The following is a 21,101-nucleotide window of genomic DNA, read 5'->3' on the forward strand; positions in this document are numbered from 1 at the left end:
ATTTTTCTCTATCATACTGCACTAATTAATCCAGTTGTGTCTAAAGATCTTATGAAAAAGTGAATTGAGAAATAATATTTCCTTTTTCTCAAAGTGTTCACAAACATGTTTGAATATGTCATTCTCTCTGGGCTAAAAACGATTTTTTTTTTTTTTTTTTATGGCTAACTAATGCTGTCCTTCAGGCAACTTCCTACAGCTTCTGTTGTTCACATAGAAACCAGAAAAAAATAACAGTGACCCTTGGAGCTAATTAATTATTGTAGGGATTCTGGAGATGAAAGCTCTGTACTTTTACCAAACGGGCAAATAATTTATTTTGAAATACAGATGGACAAAAAGAGTTAAGAGGAATAAACATCATATCACTTTACTGGACTATTCTCCAAAATACTAAAAATTTTGTAACAACATGGGAAGATATTTATGGCAGGTTAAAGACAGGAAAATACATAATGCAAATGGTATATAATGTTAAAAATGACATAAAGATATACTGAAAGTTCTCAGTTACGTAAAGGTGATAGATTTTAATTTTCTTGCACACATAGGCTTGGCCCCTGTCATTTGTATTTCTTGAGACCTGCATTGATTCTATATGAGGGTCAATTGTTATAAATATTTCCTGTGTGCTTGAAAAGAACATGCAGTTTTTGGTTGATTGCAGGGTTTTATGTATAATTTAATATCAAGCTTGTTAATTATGTTCAAATGGTTTATATCTTTACTAATATTTAATCTGATCTATAACACTAAGGGGATGTGTTATAATCTCCCATGATGATTATGTATTTGTTTTTTTCTCTTAAATCCTATTTAATTTTGGTTTTATCTATTGTAGGGCAATGTTATTTGGTATACATAAGTTTAGGACAATCATTTTAAAATTAATTTTTCTTTTCATTTTGATGTACTTTCTCTTTCATCTCTAGTAATTTTTTGGCTTGAATTATATTTTGTGTGATATAAATGTAGCTACACCAATTTTCTGTTTGCTTAATATAACTTTTGCTTTTTTTTCTTTCAGTCTTTCTGCAATTTTATATTTTTAAATGTATCTATTATAAATAAAACACATTGACTCTTTTAAATGGTGAATTTAACTAATTTAATTTTATGTTGATTACAGATAGATTTGGATTTTCTGAGTGTTCTATTGTACTCCTTATTTATGTTAATTTTTTCCCATACTTTTCCACCTTCCCTCAAGTGGAAATTCGACTTAATGATTTAAAACCTTTTTTTCTTTTCTAATAAAAACCTATGAATTATCCTATAAATCTGGATGTGTGTTTTTCCCCTCCATATTGGGGGGACTGAACCCAAGGGTGCTTTACCACTGAGCTGTACCCCAGCCTTTATTTATTTGTTTGTTTTTATTTTTTATTAATTTTTAAAAAAATAAATGATAGTGGAATGCATTATAATTCTTATTACATGTATACAGCACAATTTTTCCTATCTCTGTTTGTAATATAGAGTATGTTGACACCAATTTGTGACTTCATACATGTACTTTGGATGATGATGTCTATCACATTCCACCATCCTTGCTAATCCCCTGCCCCCTCCCTTTCCCTCCCACCCTTCTGCCCTATCTAGAATTCATTTTTTTAAAATAACAGGATCTCCTAAAGTTGCGAAGCCTGGCCTCAAACTTGCAACCCTCCTGCCTCAGACTTCTGAGTAGCTGGGATTATAGGCATGAGAACTGTGTCCAGCTCTTTGTTCCAAATATTGGAAAAAAGACTTTTTGTCCAGAATACATAAAGAATTCTTACAATTCATTAGTAAAAAGACAACCCAATGGGAAAAAAAATGGGGAAAAGATTTGCATGGAAAATGTAAGAATGCCTAATAAGCACATGAAAGGTGTTCACTTGGGCAATGTCAATTAAAGCCATATGATACCATTTCATACCTACTGGGATGGACATAAACAAAAAGATGGACAGTAACAAAGACTGGCAAGGATTTGGAAAAATTGGAATGTTCATATATTGCTGGAGGCAATGTGACACGGTACAGCCACTTTGGGAAATAATTCAGCAACTTTTTTTTTTACTATATTTTATTTTTAACACAAATGTAACATAATTAGTGTAGTAGTTATATACATTTATTGTGTATAGAGTGAAACTTTAGTATAAATCCAATCAAATCAGGGTAATTGACACATCTGTCACCTCAGACATTTATCACTTCTTTTTGTTGGGAACATTCAAAATCCTCTCTACTATTTTGAAATATACCATTAATTGTTGTCAACCATAGTTATCTTACTTTATTACAGAACATTAGTTTGATTTGGCATTTTTTAAAGTTAAATATAAATTACTATATAACCCAGCAAATATTCTGCTCCTTGGCATATACTCAAGATGTAAAAATATAAATCTGTACAGAAACTCGTATATAAATATTGATAGCACCTTTTTTTTTGTATAATTGCCAAAGAAAGGAGAACATCCCAGTGTTCATTAAACACTGAATGAATGAAGAATATTTGATAGGTTAGCATGATGTAATATTATTATTATTTTTTTAAAGAGAGAAGAGAGAGAGAATTTTTTTAATATTTATTTTTCAGTTTTCGGTGGACACAACGTCTTTATTTTATTTTTATGTGGTGCTGAAAATCGAACCCAGCGCTGCGCACATGCCAAGCAAGCAGGTTACCGCTTGAGCCACATCCCCAGCCCAGATGGAATATTATTTAGCAATAAAAAAATAAACTTCAAAATTTATCCTTTGGAAAAAAGCTAGATGCAAGACTACATATTTTATGATTATATTTTTATGAAATGCTCATAAAAAGCAAATATACAGAGAGAGGAAAAAGATTAGTGGTTTCCTAGCGTTGGGAGTGGGAATTAAGATGGGTGGCAAATTAACATGTGGGATATTCTTAGCATGATGAAAATGTTCTAAACTTGAATTATGGTAATGGTTGCAAAGCTTGGTAAAATTTGCTAAGAATCATTGGAGCATATACATCAAATGGATAAATTTCAAAGCGTACCATCTATATACCTCAATACAGCTATTAAAAAGACCACCCCAGGAGGGGAGATAGTAGGGGATAGGAATGGTAGCAGAATACAACAGTCACTAATATGCCATTATGTAAAAATGTGAGTGTGTAACCGATGTGATTCTGCAATTTGTATTTGGGGTAAAAATGGGAGTTCAAAACCCAATTGAGTCAAATGTATGAAAGATGATATATCATGAGCTCTGTAATGTTTTGAACAATCAATTAAAAAAAAAGATTACCCCAGTCAACTAAACTAGTTCTGAATATTTTAGAAATTATTTCTTTACACTCTGTATTAAGATAACCAGTATCAGTAAGACTTGTAATGGACATGGCAAAAAATAAACATTCCTAAAAGCCCTCAAGATGAACAGAGCAGGCTTCAATATTCAATGTCATGATCATTCCAGAAGGAAAAGTTCCAAGTTCAGTGCTGCAAATCTTTCTGGCTGCCTTCCAAGGAGAGAGGCTGAGATGAACTTTGTCCTAGCATAACGCTCCTTATCACTGATTAACCAGCTCTATAGGACAGTCACTGTGCCAACATTCTGCTTTGCCTGAAGAGAAATATTCAGCCAAGCCTCGGTGAGCAGGAAAAAAATGTCCACTCGCTACCACCAAGCTGCTAGTGATAGCTACCTGGAACTTCTGAAGGAGGCTACCAAGCGAGATCTGAATCTTTCTGATGAAGATGGAATGACTCCCACTCTCCTGGCAGCCTACCACGGGAACTTGGAAGCCCTAGAAATAATCTGCAGCAGAGGGTAAGCTCAACCTGATGGTTCTGTAAGAGACAGGGATTATGGTAGGATTTTACAGGAAACAGCAAGAGTCAGGGAAGTCAGTGAAAATGCTCTGCCCTCTTTCTAGAATGTCCAAATAACTGGCTTTTTAGAGAAAGAGAGAATATTATATTAGAGATGCAGTCTTTCTCACGGAATTGGCTCCATGGGAGGGGCTCACCCATTAGCCAAAGGCAGAGGATTGACACTGAGCTCTAAGGCATTGTTACTGGCCTGGGGGATGGGGAGATTTTAATCTAGTGTCTTTACAAATCTTTTTCATGAAATTTAAATAGTGGAATCTTTAAAAAGGGGGCTGGGTGTGGTGGCACAGGCCTGTAATCCCAGCAGCTCAGGAGGCTGAAAGAGGAGGATCAGCCTGAGCAATTTAGCAAGGCCCTAAGCAACTCAGCAAGACCTTGCCTCTGAGTGAAATACAACAAAAAGAGCTGGGGAGATGGCTCAGTGTTTAAGTGTCCCTGGGTTCAATTTCTGGTACCAAAACACACACACACACAACACACACACTCACACACAAGACGTTGCCATTCTACTTGGTTTTAAGTTGCCAATCTTGCCTTGGCTGGAATACAGGATGTGTTTGGTTTGTTTTTTTTTTTTTTTCCTAATCTATGCCATTAAAATCCCAGTCTTTTATTAGTACGCATACCCAGTGCAAGCCCATAATTTTCAAATGGAATTGTTGGCTTTCCAAGCTAACACAGGGACTTTCAACTATAATAGGGACGACATCAACTTCATTACATCTCTAGCCAGGACACACACACAGCCCACACCAGAGGGGTTAGGTAGTGTTGGCCATCATGACCTAACAGGGGGAAAGAAATAAAGAAAAGTAAGGAAGAAAAGAAGGAAGAGAAGGAAAAAAAATGTAAACAGGAGAGCCAAGTGAATTCAATTCAATACGTATCGCATATTATTATATGGCAGCCATTTTTTTCCTAGCCACTGGGGACACTGATCAATAAGAGAAACACAACTCCTGACATGGAGATCAGATTTGAGAGGGGGAAGACAGATGAACCATCTAGGACTTGGGTCGAAGAGGGAAAGTAGAGGGCACTCAGGGTTGGGGAAGGTTCTACCTGAGGGGAAAGGACTTCAGCTGGGATTCCAATAAATGAAAAGGTGTCGACCAGGCAAAGGTGGAAGGCAGCGAGGCTCCCCTAAGACAGAGCACTGTGCATTCCGGGAACAGAAGTTGAGGGTGGCTGGACGTGGCTTGAGTAGGGACAGGAAGGACTATCATATGTGATGAGACCAGATCACGGAGAACATTGAAAAGAGGAGTTGAACTTAATATCTGAAGGGTCAAGGAAGACAAGCCTTGTGTTCATGAAAAGGGGACAATTAAGTAGTTTCATGTTTACCAAGATTGCTCTGGCAGAGAGAAGTTCAGGGACTCTTAATAGTGGAGATGAATTGGACTCGGGTAGTGACAGTGAAAATGCGTAGGTGCATGGATTTGAGTGGCAGTTCAGATATAGAACGAGTGATTGACTGGCTGTGAACTGAAGAGGAAGAGGAGGGTCAAAGCTCAGGTTCTGGTTCAAAAAGCTTGTAGATGTTGAGACCCTTTTTTGAAATTGGGGGGGCCCTTGAAGGAAAAGCAGGAAGAACCCAGGGTCAGGAGAGTTCCTGAGTTCTGTACTGAATGAGGAAAAGAATGAAGTTGGTCTTCCCCATTCCTTTTGTCTGATTTAAGTCTTCCTTTTCCCTATAAATATGTGTATTTACATGTTTATATGTTTATGTAAATATTCATGTACATGTGTACAGTCCACATCAATATTCTTCTATAAGAATATTAGTAGTCAGGGCTGGGGTTGTGGCTCAGCGGTAGAGTTGTTGCCTAGGACACGCGAGGCCCTGGGTTCGATCCTCAGCACCACAGAAAAATAAATAAATAAATAAAAATAAAGGTATTGTGTCCAGCTACAACTAAAAAATTAATATATAAAAAAGAAGATTAATAGTCAGCAAATTTATTTCTTAGGCCATCCCTCTCTTGGACAGATAGTTTGTTTTTCCTGGTTTGAACACTGCTGCAATGACTATCCGTACTTATAAAGCTTCACTCATTGTTTATGGAGAAAAAAAAAATTCTCCAAAGGGAAGTTTTTTGATTAATTGGCCCATTTGTGCTTCTGTGCCAAAATACCTCAGAATGGGTAACGTATAAAGAAGAGAAACATGTCTCACAGTTCTAGCAGCTAGGCAGTCCAGATGGAGGAGTCGGGAGTTTCAGTGTCTGGTAAGAGTCCAGTTTCTGCTTCCAAGATGGCACCTTGTTGCTTTAGAGGGACAGAACAGTGTCCTCACACGGTGGAAGAGACAAAAGGGGCAGAAAAAGAGGCAAATAGTCTCCACCAAGTTCTTATATAAGGATACCCAATCCCATACTTACGAGCTCCACCTAAAGGCCTCGCCACTTGGTACTGTGGCAATAGAAGTTAAATTTCCCACGAATCTTGGAGAGGACACGGATGTTCAAACCACAGCAGCCTATGTGCAAAAGATTCTTTTGCGGGGAGTATTGGTAACTGTCCTTCAGAGAGTGAAGACATGTTTTGTTTTGTTGCCAATATGGTAGGTACAAAATGATGTATCAGTGTGGCTTTAATGTTCTCTGGTTACTGGTTATTATTATTATTATTATTGGTACCGGAGGATTGAACTCAGGGGCACTTAACCACTGGCCACATCCCCAGGCCTCTTTTATATTTTATTTAGAGAGAGGGTCTCAAATTGCTTAGTGCCTCACCCAATGGCTGAGGCTGGCGTTAAACTCGACATCCTCCTGCCTCAGGCTCCCAAGTTGCTCGGATTACAGGTGTGTGCCACCGTGCCCGACTTGAAAATTATGTTTATGTTTACTGTTTTGTGAACTGTGAACTTTTAATCTTGTTCCACTTTTATATTGGGGTCATCACCACATTAATTTATAAAAATGCTTTCTAAAGTTAAAAATGTCATATGTTACAAATATTTTCACACAATTTATAATTTATTTTTTGACAACCAATATTTTAAATATAAATGAAAATATAAATATAAAAATATATATTTTAAGTACATATAAGTCTCTCTCAATCTTTGGTTGGTACCTCTAACTTTGAGTTCATTCATGACTATCGACTGAGATTTTCTTTAGTACTTTTTAGTGTCATATTTTAAAAATTTTATTCATATATGTTATTTTTCTTTAAAATATAAGGTTATGATTTAATTACAATTGTCCATGTTTTTAATCATTTGTCCCAACACAGTTTGTTACATAGACCACCCTTTTTTCCACTAATTTGACAAAGCAACATAATTTTTTTTCAATATGATATCAAAATCTAGCCCATTTATTCATAGTTATTAAACATTGGCTATGGCAACAAAAATTCTTCTAACCCTGTATTTTTTTCATTTTTAATTGATTTTTAAAATTTATATATGACAGCGGAATGCTTTACAATTCTTATTACACAAATAGAGCACAATTTTTCATATCTCTGGTTGTATATAAAGTATATTCACACCAATTGTGTCTTTATACATGTACTTTTGATAATAATGTCCATCACATTCCACCATCATTTGTAATCCTTTGCCCCCTCTCTCCCCCTCCCACCCCTCTGCCCTATCTAGAATTGTCTATTCCTCCCACACTCCCCCCTCCCTATCCCACTATGAATCAGCCTCCTTATGTCAAAAGAAAACATTTAGCATTTAGTTTTTTGGGACTGGCTAACTTCACTTAACATTATCTTCTCTAACTCTATCCATTTACCTGCAAATGCCATGATTTTATTCTCTTTTATTGCTGAGTAATATTCCATGGTGTGTGTGTGTGTGTGTGTGTGTGTGTGTGTGTGTGTGTGTGTATATATATATATATATATATATATATATCTCACATTTTTTTAATCCATTCATCTATTGAAGGGCATCTAGATTAGTTCTGCAGTTTAGCTATTGTGAATTGTGCTGCTATAAACATTGATGTGACTATGTCCCTGTAGTATGCTGTTTTTAAGTCCTTTGGGTATAGACCAAGGAGAGGAATAGCTGGGTCAAATGGTGGTTCCATTCCAAGATTTCTGAGGAATCTCCATACTGCTTTCCAGATTGGCTGCACCAATTTGCAGTCCCACCAGCAGTGTATGAGTAGCCCTGTATTTTCTAGCCCTTTTTTCTCAACTCTTATTTGCTCACTGATTCTACTGCTGCTCAGATTTTGTTTCCTTACCCCAAAGCATTTAAGATTTGCTGTGTTAAATTGGTCTGGTATAGGCTAAAAACAAAGTCTTGTGAGGATTTTCAGAGGTCATCTCCCATGTTGACCAGAGTTAATCTTTAGAAACCAATATGAGATCAAATGTCTAATTAGATTTAAAGGGGTGACAAGAGGAAAGAAAACTAACACCTTGAATTTAGCTTATCGATTATTGAAGAAGTACATTCCAGCCTGATAATTGAAATGTTCATTTCTTATTACCTGATTGAGTTAGTGGATCATGTGGTAACTGGAAATTTAAAAACCCTGGCTTTCTTAGAAAGTTTAAGACCACATCAATTATCACAGCTATCACTAATAGTACAGATGCTACTCAACTTACAATGGGGCTGCACCCTGCCTGGTAAGCCCTCAGAAGTTGAAAATGTATTCAATTACCTAATTGCTAAACATCATAGTTTAGCAAGACCGTACACTGTAGAGCACCAGTTGTTCACTGCCACAATTACATGATTAACTGGGAAATAAGGCTCACTGCTGCTGCCCAGAATCGCTAAAAAAAATACCCCACTGACTAAAAACAAAGTCTTTGAAAAAGATAAAAATTCAACACACAGTTTCTACTGAATGTATATCACTTTTGCACCATTGTAAAGTGAAAACCCTGATAAATGCAAGTATTATGACTTGGGGATCATCAAAATGTCCTTCCAGATTTCTTGCTTTGAGCCCACGCATATGTACATGTTTCTCCCTACAAAGGAAATCATACTGACACTGTAATATATCATGAGCCGTTTGCACTTAAAAGTTGAGATCCATGCTACTATTTAAATGACTACATGGTAGTGTGTTTTATTGTTATTTTCATTCATTTACTTATTTTAAATTGATAAAAATTGCATACATCTATGGCATACATTGTGAACTATGTATACCTTGTGGAATGGCTAAATCAAGCTGATTTTATGTATCATCTCATATGCTTTTCTGTGTAAGAGCATTGAAAATCTACTTTCTTAGCAACTGTTAAGTCTATAGTATATTGTTATTAACTATAGTCACCATATTGGACAGTGGCTATCTTGAATTCAATCCTCCTGACTGAAATTTTTGTATTGGGGACACTAACATTTCCCTAATCCCTTTCCACCCTCAACCATCATTCTTTTCTGAGACTTCTATGAGTTCCACAGTTGCATTTTTATTTTGATTGCACAAAGGTCTGACATTTCCTTAGGATAAATCCCTAATGGTATAATAGTTGATTCAAAGGGTGACTGATTTAAAGGCTTGTGACACATATTCAAGTAAATTTGAACTATTTCATACTTCCTCCAACAGTTCCTTTCCTCACACTCCTACTAGAACCAAGTATTAATATTCTTTTTAATCACTGCCTATCTGATAGGCAAAAAAGTAATTGTAAAGTAATTGTTTTATATTTGCATTTCTTTGATTATTTGTGAGTCAAAATAATTCCTTTTTATGTAGAAAAACATTTTTGAAAGAATGATTATTTTTGAGAACAATTGCACCCACAGAAAAATCAAATCAACATCAAAAGGAGAAATTGTAAGGGAACAGATGTTTTAGAGTAATTTAATTTAAGGAAATTGCCTATTTAATGACAATAATACCAAGCCAGCTTTAAAAATTTTTGTCAAAATGCAACTGGTCTACCCAAAATCAAGAGCATAATATTTAAAATCTCTTCAGTTAGTTTCTCTTTTCAAAAAGACTGTAGGAAAAAAAATCAATAGTAGACTAGAGTTAGCCCAAGGAAACCATACAGCATCAGTGTTAGAATTTGTTAGTCAATTCTTTGTTGTGTGACCAAAGTACCTAATGAGAACAGCTTAGAGGAGAAGTATGGTTTGGCTTATGGTTTCAGAGGTTCAGTCCATGGCTGGCCAACCCCATTACTCTGGGCCTGGGGTGAGGCAAAACATCATGGTGGAACATCATGGCAAAGGAAGATATGGCAGTCAGGAAGTAGAGAGAATGAGACGGGAAGGGGACACAAGGAAGATGAACCTTTCCAGAGTATGCCCTCCGTGACCCACCTGCTCTAGCAAAGTCTGGAGCCTATAGTTACCATTCAGTTCACTCAAATTGGGATGGACCAATTAGGTTGCTGCTTTCATAATTCAGTCATTTCACCTGTAGCTATCCCTGCATTAACAAGTAGCTCTGGGTGGATACCTCATATCTGAGCCATAAATCTTGGCTCCTAGAACAAGTTTGTGCATACCTGGGCAGTTATATACAATAGTTTCATCAAGAAATGTGAAAGAAGATAAACATTGATTTTAGAAAGACCTCATAACGCTTATTCATACAAAATATTATTATTTAAGTTATACATTAGTTTGGAAAGTTGTCTTTAAATAGAACTTTTGCAAGTGGAAATAGCTTAAATACACCAGGAAAACTCATGAATCCTCTTACAATTTCATCTGTAAATTTGGAATTTTGCATTCGAAATTTTCTCTAAGGAAGACCCACTTTCGTAGTCATCTTGGCTCTTCCTCATGTTCTTCCTCCTCATTTAAGGTATACTGAGATGGGAAATGCTGTAGCCTAAGCATATTGATTTAACCCAGACTTCTTAATACCCAGTCTTCCTACCACCACCACAACTCACTCCTCATCCTAATTTCCTTTCTAGCTTATCCGATCCAAGGATAATTCCAGGCAAATTTAATCACTATGTTTTTGTTTATGTCTATATAATGTCTTGAATGTTTTACAATTCCTCTTTTGATATCTAGGGTACTTAAGGAGTCTCTTGAATATGGTGGTTGGCTAAAATAAATAAAAAGTAAAACCACGTGTTTGGGGGTGAGGCACTGTGTTCCCCTAAGATGCACAACTGTGCCAAGGTTGAAAGGGGTCTCCTTTGATCCAAAACAATTAAATCAGACTGACTGTCCAGAAACTTCTTGAAAGAGGCTGCCCAACAAAACAGTTAAATAATATTTGCTTTTTTAAGATTCAATTTCATAGTCTTTTTCTTCTCCGCCCCTCACTTTTCCCTTATCCCCAGCTTGGTGCACTCTGGTCACATCACTGTATATGCTGGGTTCCCCAGGTATGCCATGCAATGTCTCAAATCTGTGTATTTCCTCAGGCTGTTCTCTCTGTGCAGAAGAAGGTTGCCAGTTTGTGGGCTGGATAGAGTCCACAAATGTGTTTTGTTTGGATTTCACTGTGTTTTTCTTTTAAATTTGAGCCAACACCTAAAACTTCCATGAAATTCTGGATTTATTCCTGCATTTAAAGAAAAATGGAGGGTCTGACAATATTGTCTCTGCGCTTTATTTAAGGCAGTATCAGCTGCAGTCATGCCCTTTCTAGAAGGACATGCATTGAACTGTGTCTTTGTTGAAAGAACCTGGCCCCTTTTGGGCTCTTACATTACCTGCTTGGTTTTTTTGTGTTGGGTTTGAGATTTCTGCTAGGAGTTGTACATGACCAAAAAAAGAGAGAAAACAGGATTTGCTCTGTCTGGAAAATTATCTAACTCTGGAGACAGAGCATACATATTTGACAAGTAAGACTATAAGCACTAAAAAACTATAAAAGCCATTGTGCTGCCAGAAACTTAGGAGGTGGGTGGGAGGAAAAAAATAAATACATAAAAATTCAGCATTATGAATTTAGAGGGGAATCAGAATAAGTAATGTTTATAAAGCACTTTCCCATGCTTTATATATGTTAACTTTAATTCACATAATGACTCCATGAGTCAGTAGTGTTGTTAGTCTCAATTTACAAATAATGGAACTGAGTCCTAGAAAAGTCAAGCTAGAGGATTTGTGGCTGGTGAAGTGGAAAAGCTGAGAAATGTTACTTGAAGACTGTATTTGAGTAAGAGATGGTTAGACTTAGAGACAGGCCTGGCCCAACCTGTGCTGCCTGTTAGCCTTGGGCAAACCCATTACACTCTGAGTCTTTTAAAAAATTTTTTTTAAAATTTACTGCATTACAGTTATAGATGATTGTGGGGTTCATTTTGACATAATCAGTCAAGCACGGAATATAATTTGCTCCAATTCAGTCCCCAGTACTTCCCCTTTCCCCCTTCTTCTCCCTGCCCCTATTCCTTTTTCTCTAGTCTACTTATTTTCCTTCTATTTATTTATAGATTTTAAAAATTAATACATTATAGATATACATAAAGGTGAAATTCAAGGTGCTATATTCATGCATGTGCATGGAATGGTTTGGTCAATTTCATTCTACCCTTCCTCCCTTTCCCTTCCTTCGTCCCTCCCACTCAAGTCTCCTTCCTCTACTCCACTGATCTCTCTCCTATTTTCATGGGACACCCCTCCCCTGGCCTTTTCTTTTTCTCCTTATTTTGGTCTAGCTTCTGCATATGAGAAAAAACCTTCAAGCCTTGACTTTCTGAGTCTGATTTATTTCACTTAGCGTGATGTTCTCTACTTCCATGCATTTACCAGCAAATGCCGTAATGTCATTCTTCTTTATGGTCTAGGAGTATTCCACTGCACATGTATATAACACTTTCTTTATTCATTCATCTGAGTCTCCTTTTACTTCTGCAGTTAAGATTCTCTTCCTCCTTCTCTAAGAGGGACATTGTGACAATGGTGGTGTTGGGCAATGAGAAACAAAGTGCTTAGAAACTGAAAAGCATAGGGCAGCCAGGGCTCCCAGGAAGGAGTGACAGGACACTGACTCGGCTGCATTCACTAGTGCAGCTCTTCCCAGTCCATAGTGAGCCTGAGAATTACCAGGCTGTTAAACTCTACTCTAGGTTCTCATTCAGTAAGTGTGCGCTGGGGTCCAAAATCTGCTTTTCAAACAAAATCACAGATAAAGCCTTTGCTGCTGTTGCTTGTGATAGTCTAGTCCAGACTACCACAAGAAACTACTCAAAGGAGAAGGATTACCGAATATTATTAATTAATTCGGTGTGATCTTTTCTTCTATTTCTGCCATTTCTCACGAGAAATATAAGGAGAAATTTTTAGACTCATTCTCCTGACCTTACACAGGGTCTATGTTTATATCTCTAGGTCTCCTACCACAGGGGGAACTAGGAGCCTGGGGCAGGATTCCAGTAGGTGTTCAGTCATTTCACCAATCTTCAGTGAGAATCTACCAATGTCATTGTTTCTGTGCCAGACGATAGATCAGTGGCCTCAGTGCCATTATAACGCCCCTAACCCACCTTGACCTCTTGTAGAACTATCACTCATACAATACTGGAAGGAAACAAGAATAGATGGAGATGTTCTACATTTCACATGAATACTGGTCATAGCAGACACTGCTGACTATCTGCCCAACATCTACTCCTCTCTTCTTTCTTGCTGATGATGACCCAGTTTGGTTTGGTTGTTCCCAGTGTGACTTGAGGGAACACAGCATTATTGTGCCGGAATCATCTCTTGCCAGCTCCTGAGAGGTTGCTGTTGAATTTTCAGGAAGTTTCAGAATTGGTTAAACAAAAACAATTATTAAGATAAAATGAGGGGCTGGGGATGTGGCTCAAGCGGTAGCGCACTCACCTGGCATGTGTGCGGCCCGGGTTCGATTCTCAGCACCACATACAAACAAAGATGTTGTGTCTGCCGATAACTAAAAAAATAAATATTAAAAAATTCTCTCTCTCTCTTTCCCTCTCTCACTCTCTATTTAAAAAAAAAGATAAAATGATATAAGCCTACAATTTAATAAATCACATTTTACTATTATTAGTGCTCTTAAAATTATACAGGTCCAGGGCAGGGATTGTAGCTCAGTGGTAGAGTACCTGCCTAGCACATGGGAGGCACTAGGTTTAATTCTCAGCATTGGATATAAATAAATAAAATACAGGTCCATCAATGATTAAAAAATATTTTTAAACAGATTATACAGATCCATTGGTTCTATATGGAAGAAATAATTAATAATGGTAGGCTACTGCACATCTCTTCCAAACTCTGTCTAGGGATGTTATATTGGGAGGTTTAAATTTATCATTGTTAATATTCTTACACAACAGAAATTGGCACATGCCATACATCAGGGCTTTGATGACTTTCCCCTCAAATGAGCCAGTTGTTAAACATTTACCAGTATGCTTTTGGATAATCCTATTCCTAGCTTCAGGGGAAAATTCTAATTGATCTAAGTTAAACATGGTACTACCCTTTCTAGGCATGGGAACCAATTCTGGCCAATGAGATATGAAAGTTGACTTGTTAGGGAGTTTCTTGGAAAGATTTTCTTCTAAAAATGAGATAGGGCAGAGAATGGCTTTTTTTGTTTGTTTGTTTCTGGCCATATGGTGTCTAGCTGCAAGATGACATATCTAGATTTACAGCAGCTATAGTATGTCAACGTCAAGGCAGGATAAACAGGCTTGCACTAGCACGCATTTTGTTGGTTATTTTTGTTTTTATTTCTGTTTTGGGAATTTATGTTCCCAGAAAAAAAAATGTTTCACTTGCAACTTTCATATTTTCTCTTTTAGAGGGGACCCTGATAAATGTGACATCTGGGGAAATACTCCTCTCCATTACGCAGCGTCCAATGGCTATGCCCACTGTGTCTCATTCCTGATCAACTTTGGTGCCAACATCTTTGCCCTGGATAATGACTTACAGTCTCCATTGGATGCTGCTGCCGGCAGGGATCAGAATGAATGTGTTGCTCTCCTGGATAAGGCTGCCACTGCCCAGAACACCATGAACCCCAAGAAGGTCTCCAGGCTGAAGGAGCAGGCTCAGAAAAATGCCAGGAGACAGATCAAAGAGTGTGAAAGGCTCCAGGAGAAACACCAAAATAAGATGGCCCGCACCTACAACAAGGAAGAATCAGGGACTCTTTCTTCTTCCAAGGGCACCTTCTCCAGGTCATCCTTCTCAAGTGCTTCTGCTTCCAGTACATTTGGATCCTTGTCTAAGGGCATTAAAGATACCTTCAAGATGAAGTTCAAGAAGAACAAAGACACAGCAGAGCCCATAGGGAAGGAGGGCAGAAGTGGGCAGAGGAACGTGATGGAAGTGTTCAGAGAAGAGGACGAAGATTCATTTTCCGGGGGCTTCAAAGAGAAGCTCCAGTTCCCAGTCGAGGAGGACGATGATGAGCAACATGAATCCATTCTCAACCGTCCAGGTCTAGGGAATATTGTTTTTCAAAAGAACAGAGTATGGAGCCCTGAAGACATCTCAAACAGCAAGAGGGAGTCGGAATTTAAAATGCCCAGTGACTTGCTCCAAAGAGCAGCAGAGGCTGATGAAGCTGAGGCGGGTGAAGAGGGAGAAGCGGGTGAAAATGGCCGTGGGTCACCTGAGCTGCCTTGGGATGAGGATGAAGTGGAGTGGGAGGAAGAAGTGGTGGATGCGACTCCCCTCGAAGTGTTCTTGCAGTCCCACCACCTGGCAGAGTTCCTTCCCATTTTCACGAGAGAGCAGATTGATCTAGAAGCTCTGATGCTTTGCTCCGATGAGGACCTTCAGAACATACAAATGCAGCTGGGTCCTAGGAAGAAAGTTCTTAATGCCATAAACAGAAGAATGCAGGTGGTCCAACAGCCTGGCCCGCTGGTGGACACCAGCCTCTGATGGAGAATGTTGAGTTGACTGGAGCCGTGCTGTGGCCCCCTGAAAACTCTCCACTCAATACCAGATCTCTCCCCAAAGCCAGAGCACTGGGAATGGCTTCTAGGGTTTTGGAGGTGCCTACCTAGGAAGGAGGCCCAGACTCCACTCCAACACCCATCCAAATAAACCATCAGTGAGAAACGCAAAGGAGATCTTGGAACAAGAAAATGGCATTTCTGTTCAACTAGCCTTTGATATTGTTGAATAAAGATAGGGTTAAATGGATGACAGAGAAGGAAAAAATTTTACTTTTCTAACACTGGATTTAATCATTTCTCATCATGATGGCCGACTGCTTCCTTTCTGATCTACCCTGGGGATGCTGACTCTGGTTCTGTCCTGAGCTCTATGACTTTGCCTGTCAGTGGGGACTGAAGTTCCCTGTTTCCCCGAGGCTTGGTGCCCAACTTCAACTTCCAACAAATGCTTACCTGTTTACAAATAATGGAACTGGGTTCATGATATTCCTGTCTGAGAACAAGGACAGAGTGGCAGGTAGGGAGAGTAAAGAAAGAGAACATAGATGCCTGTTGTGTTCATGTTGGATCCCTAACCCACAAAGTGACAGTTTTTTGGGGGGTCTTTGAAGAAGTGATTAAGTTTAAATAAGATCACAAGGATGGGGTCTTCATCCCATATGACTGGTAAAAGAAGAGGAAGATATATTTAAGGATGTACTCACACAAAGGGAAATGTCACCCAAGGACACAGCCAGAAGGCACTATCCGCCATCCAAGGAGAGAAGCCTCAGGAGAAACCAACCCTGCCAACATTTTGATTTTGGCCTTTCAGCCTCCAGAGCTGTGAAAAAAATAAATTTCTTTAGTTTAAGCCATTCAGTCTGTGGTGTTTTCTTATGGCAACCAGCGCTGACGATGGAGCACCTAAGCAAGAGGGTGGTGATGGAAAGAAAGAAGGATAAAGAAAAAAGGAATCAGACCTACTTCACAACTATTTTTGAGTATGTATAAAACTGGGGAATTGGGCCCAGGAGTACTCGACCACTGAGCCTCATCCCCAGCCCTTTTTATTTTTATCTTGAGACAGGGTTTTGCAAAGTTGATGAGACTGTCATTATAGGTGTGTGCTACTGCACCCAGCTCTTCTTGATATTTATAAGGGTTTAGTGCTTCCAGTAACTTTTAAAAAAATCTAGTTTGTTTGTAGGAAATATTTATTATAGGATTAAATTCTGTATTTTCATGCTTATTCTATATCTTTTATTTACTGTTGTCTATCACCAATGCTACATGTATGTTCCACAACATAAACTTGCAAACGTTGCTCTGCTGAAATTTATTTGAAAGGAAACCCCAAATACAACTTGAAACTCTTTTGAACAGATAAACTTCACTGAATTTTTATAGCCAGACTTACATCATGTAGAATTTGTCATTGATCATGCATATAATATAGAAGCAGCTGTTTGCCTTCAGCATGGTCTAATTCATATAAGTTTCAGCCAGCCTTTCCATTACTGTGACCAAAAGACTTGACAAGGACAGTTTTAGAGGAGGAAAAGTTAATTGGAGGCTCATGGTTTCAGAGGTCTCAATCCATAGACGGTCAACTCCATTGCTCTGGGCCAGGGTGCAGGAGAATATCATGGTGGAAGGGTATGGTGGAGGGAAGCAGCTCACAATACGGCACCAGGAAGCAGAGTTCCGCTCACCAGGGACACAATGCCTCCCCCAAAGACTGCCTCCGGTGCCCCACCTTCCTCAGCTACATCCTACCTACAGTAACCACCCAGTCAATCCATTCCTACCTACAGTAACCATCCAGTCAATCCATTCAAGTGGATTACCATACTGATTAGGTCAAGGTTCTCATAACCTGATCATTTCTATAACTTTCTTGCATTGTTTTACACATGGCCTATTGGGGGACACCTCATATCTAAATCATAACAACTTATTTCAAGAGGCACCATACAGGACATAGGTTTGGGATGATACAGATGCTCAAATCTGATGAACAACTGGCTAATTCTTCCTTGAAGGATAATTTTAGGAAGCTTGTCAGTCATTAAATATGTTGCATTAGAGCATAATTATGTTTACAAATACTGTTTTTGTTGTCTTGAATTAAAATTTTTACTTCATCAATAATGTGTATAAAAGCAGTTGGCATGTGCAAGGCACCCAAAAAAGGTTGCGGTCTGAGCTTGCCTCTATTATACGTATTATTGTAGATGCTAGGAGCCCCTCTTCATGTGTCTCCACAATCTTCCTGATGAGATGCTATTTCTATTCCTGTCCCAACTTATATAATGAGGAAACATCAAATTGGGAGAAATGAGCCTATACAGGTATCTCTTGCCCCCTTTGAGGGGATATTTGCCAGTGAACACTTTTATGCTCTTCTTGAGGGCCCTTGTCCTATTATGACTTATGGAATTAATAAGTGATGAGTTCTCCTAACTTCTTAGCATTGAGGATGTAGCTTCTTCATCATGCAGCATTATGTTATGAAAAAGATTTATACCACATTGTAGAAGGTTATAAATGCTCTAGGAATGTCAGATCATTCAAACTGCAACAAAATATGTTCAAGAGGAGATGCGAGAGTGACAGAAAGGTTTGGCCAGAGACAAAGACAGGAGGGTTAGGAGCCAGGATGAGTTCCAGATATCTACGGATCTCAGATCTCCATCCTTTAACCACAGGCTTAGAAGAGCTCAATCCAGTGATACTGGATTCCTGCTCCCATTCTGCTGGTTTTTTTTTCCTTCTATATAGCTTGACATAAACATCAACAAGAAAGAAATAGCTGGATGCATTTCACCAAAGAGAGGAGTTTGAGAAGTTATGGTGCGGTGGATGTCATTTCAGAAATGTTATATGCTCATAATTCCTCTGTTGAGTCACCAGCCCACACTAAGATGTTGGGTTTTAAATTCACAAGCTTATGTCTTACCTGACATCCTCCCCCTCAAATGTCTCACAGGTACCTCAAACTTAGTCTTCCCAGAACTGAACCATTTTTCCCCCAAATCAAAAACTATCAACTTACATCATTTCACCTCTTGTTGACACCTGGCAATGTCTCGGGACATTTTTTGGTCGTCATGAGTTGGGTGGGGGCGCTCCTGACATTGAGTGGGTAGAAACAATGGATGTTAAACATCCTACAGTGTATAGGATGGCCCCTACAACAATGAACCAGCTAGATTCAAATGTCAATAGTGCTGAGGCCGAGACACCAGCTGGATATCTCCATTTTTGGTGAAAGGGAAGTTCAATACAACAATCCTTTTCCTTTACCTTCAACGCCAAGGAGTTACTAACTTCTTTCAACTCCCTAATGTTTCAAACCCAAATTCTTTTCTCTATTTGCAAGACGACTGTTTCCTTCATGACCCTGTCATTACTTCCAAGGATGGTTACAAGTATCCTTATTTGTCTCTAATTCGCTTTGTGCAATGCTGGTTGAGTCACCTTTGTACTGTGTCAACTTCCTTGTGTCACCTTCTGCCTCCCTCTTGATTTTCAGTCTTCCATCATCACACACAAGACCCTCATGATGAAAGAGCCCTCTTCTCTTCTGCAAGACTCAGGTCTCATCTCTGACCTTGCTCTGTCCTCTAATTATAACCACAGAAGAGTTCCTGTAGCTTCTCAAATATATCATGGCTCTCATATGCCAGTGTCTTTGTACCCCAGCAGTCCTTTGCCTGGAAGACACTTCCTCCATGCAACCAGCCCCACTGAGAGACTTACCCTCTCCTTCCCCCAGTCTGGTACTCTTGGATGCTCTTCCTGGCTGGGCAGCCTGTTTTCTTTTGCTCCTCTAAAACTTCTGCTATTTTCTTCCCAACTTCCCAGGTAGTTTACCCCTGGAGACTATACCAAAGAGCTCCTTTGACCTTGGGTTTCTGGTTAGGTTTGACCAATGGAGGTATTAACAGGAGACCAGAGGGTGGAAGAGATATTGGGACATTAATTCCATCTGCTTCTTCCTTGCAGGACAGTCACTAGCTTCCTTCATCTAAACCCACAGCGTGTGTCTGGCAGCCATCTGTCACAGCTCCAGTTCTTGCTGGGCTCCACTAACTGCTCTTTCAAGCTTAGTCGTGGTACCAACTTCCTACTGTTGTTAGCCCTGAGGGCACTTCCTTTGAAACAGTCTCTTCATTAAATTCTCTTCAATCTTGCCTTTGAGGGCTCTGGAATCATATATTCTGCTAATGCCAAGGCACTGTACAATCATTGCCTTTTTACATATCTGTCTTCCAACAGATATGTGTATTCTTTGGAGAGTGAGGACTTTATTCTCTTTTGTATTTTAGTAGCCTAGTGCAGAATTGTGATGGGGCTGTTGTTCAGAGAATGAAAGTGGTATATGAATGAACATTCTTATCATCATACTCCCTTCTCTGCACATCCATAGGGTGGTGACACTATTAAGACCTTCAGAAAGACTCAATGAGATGTGCATAATCAGATCCTGTGGATATTTTATTTCAGCACAAAGGCCCCTGTCCAGAGAGCCTGAGAAACAGGCTGGCTAATCTGGAGCAGGAAGAGGCCCTGCCAGGAGAAGTATGGGCAGAGAAACAAAGCAGAGTAACATACTAGGCTTTTTTGTTGGCTTGTCTGATAACTGCCTTGGGATGGGGTTGGGAAGTGGATGCAGACAGGCTCTTTTTTTTTTTTTAACTTGTTCTAATTAGTTATACATGATGGTAGGATGCATTTTGACACATTGTACACACATGGAGCACAACTTCTCATTCCTCTGGCTGTACATGGTGCAGAGTCACACCAGTAGTGTAATCATACATGTGTATAGGGTAATAATGTCTCTTTATACCATCCTTCTAATCCCCACAGCCCCACCCCTCTGCACAAACCAAAATTCCTTCATTCTTCCCTATCCCCCTGCCTCACTATGGATCAGTATCCGCTTATCAGAGAAAACATTTGGCTTTTGTTTTTTTGAGATTGGCTTATTTTAGTTAGTATGATATTCTCTAGTTCCATCAATTTACCTGCAAATGCCATAATTTCCTCCGGACAGGCTCTTTGGCAGGACAGAGGCAACAAAGCTCTGCTAGTGATTCCAGGGGTCTGGGGAAGGCATCTCTGCATCTGCAGCTCATTCCCCATCCCTATGTTCAGATTGGAGTATATGATTCCTAATGGCCCCTTCCACACTGAAAATGTAGTGGATAAGTGTAGATTTAGCCTTCTGCATGGCCTATCCTCCCTCTTTTTGTCACCTCATGTGGTCAAATGGGTTGATTCCACACCTGAGTTCAAGGGTGGGCATGTGACCCAGGCCGGAATAGCAAGGGCATCAGATTCCCCCAGATAATGCAATCATTCTGGGACAGGCACAGAGTGCATTCCATCTCCTATTGCTATGATGTTAGGCTCAGGAATGAGCTCATGACCTGGGTGGTT

The 21,101-nt window shown here is 39.1% G+C and overlaps 1 protein-coding gene across 1 annotated transcript; it reads left to right on the forward strand.

Annotated features, from left to right (window-relative positions):
- Positions 1-3,637: 3,637 nt before the first annotated feature.
- On the forward strand, positions 3,638-16,424 carry Anks4b (ankyrin repeat and sterile alpha motif domain containing 4B). Its single transcript, XM_076840582.2, has 2 exons — positions 3,638-3,801; positions 14,562-16,424. The coding sequence occupies exons 1-2, from the start codon at positions 3,638-3,640 to the stop codon at positions 15,652-15,654; spliced, it is 1,257 nt and encodes a 418-aa protein (XP_076696697.1). The 3' UTR covers positions 15,655-16,424.
- The last annotated feature ends 4,677 nt before the right edge of the window (positions 16,425-21,101 follow it).

Source organism: Callospermophilus lateralis, chromosome 19 (assembly GCF_048772815.1).
Source record: "Callospermophilus lateralis isolate mCalLat2 chromosome 19, mCalLat2.hap1, whole genome shotgun sequence".
Taxonomy (NCBI): Eukaryota; Metazoa; Chordata; class Mammalia; order Rodentia; family Sciuridae; genus Callospermophilus; species Callospermophilus lateralis.

What these genes read in the sequence shown, in the direction of transcription:
- Anks4b (XM_076840582.2), top strand. Translation starts at nt 3,638, where the DNA reads ATGTCCACTCGCTACCACCAAGCTGCTAGTGATAGCTACCTGGAACTT. An exon ending in GAAATAATCTGCAGCAGAGG is followed by an intron (nt 3,802 to 14,561) that starts GTAAGCTCAACC and finishes TTTCTCTTTTAG; the next exon opens with AGGGGACCCTGATAAATGTG.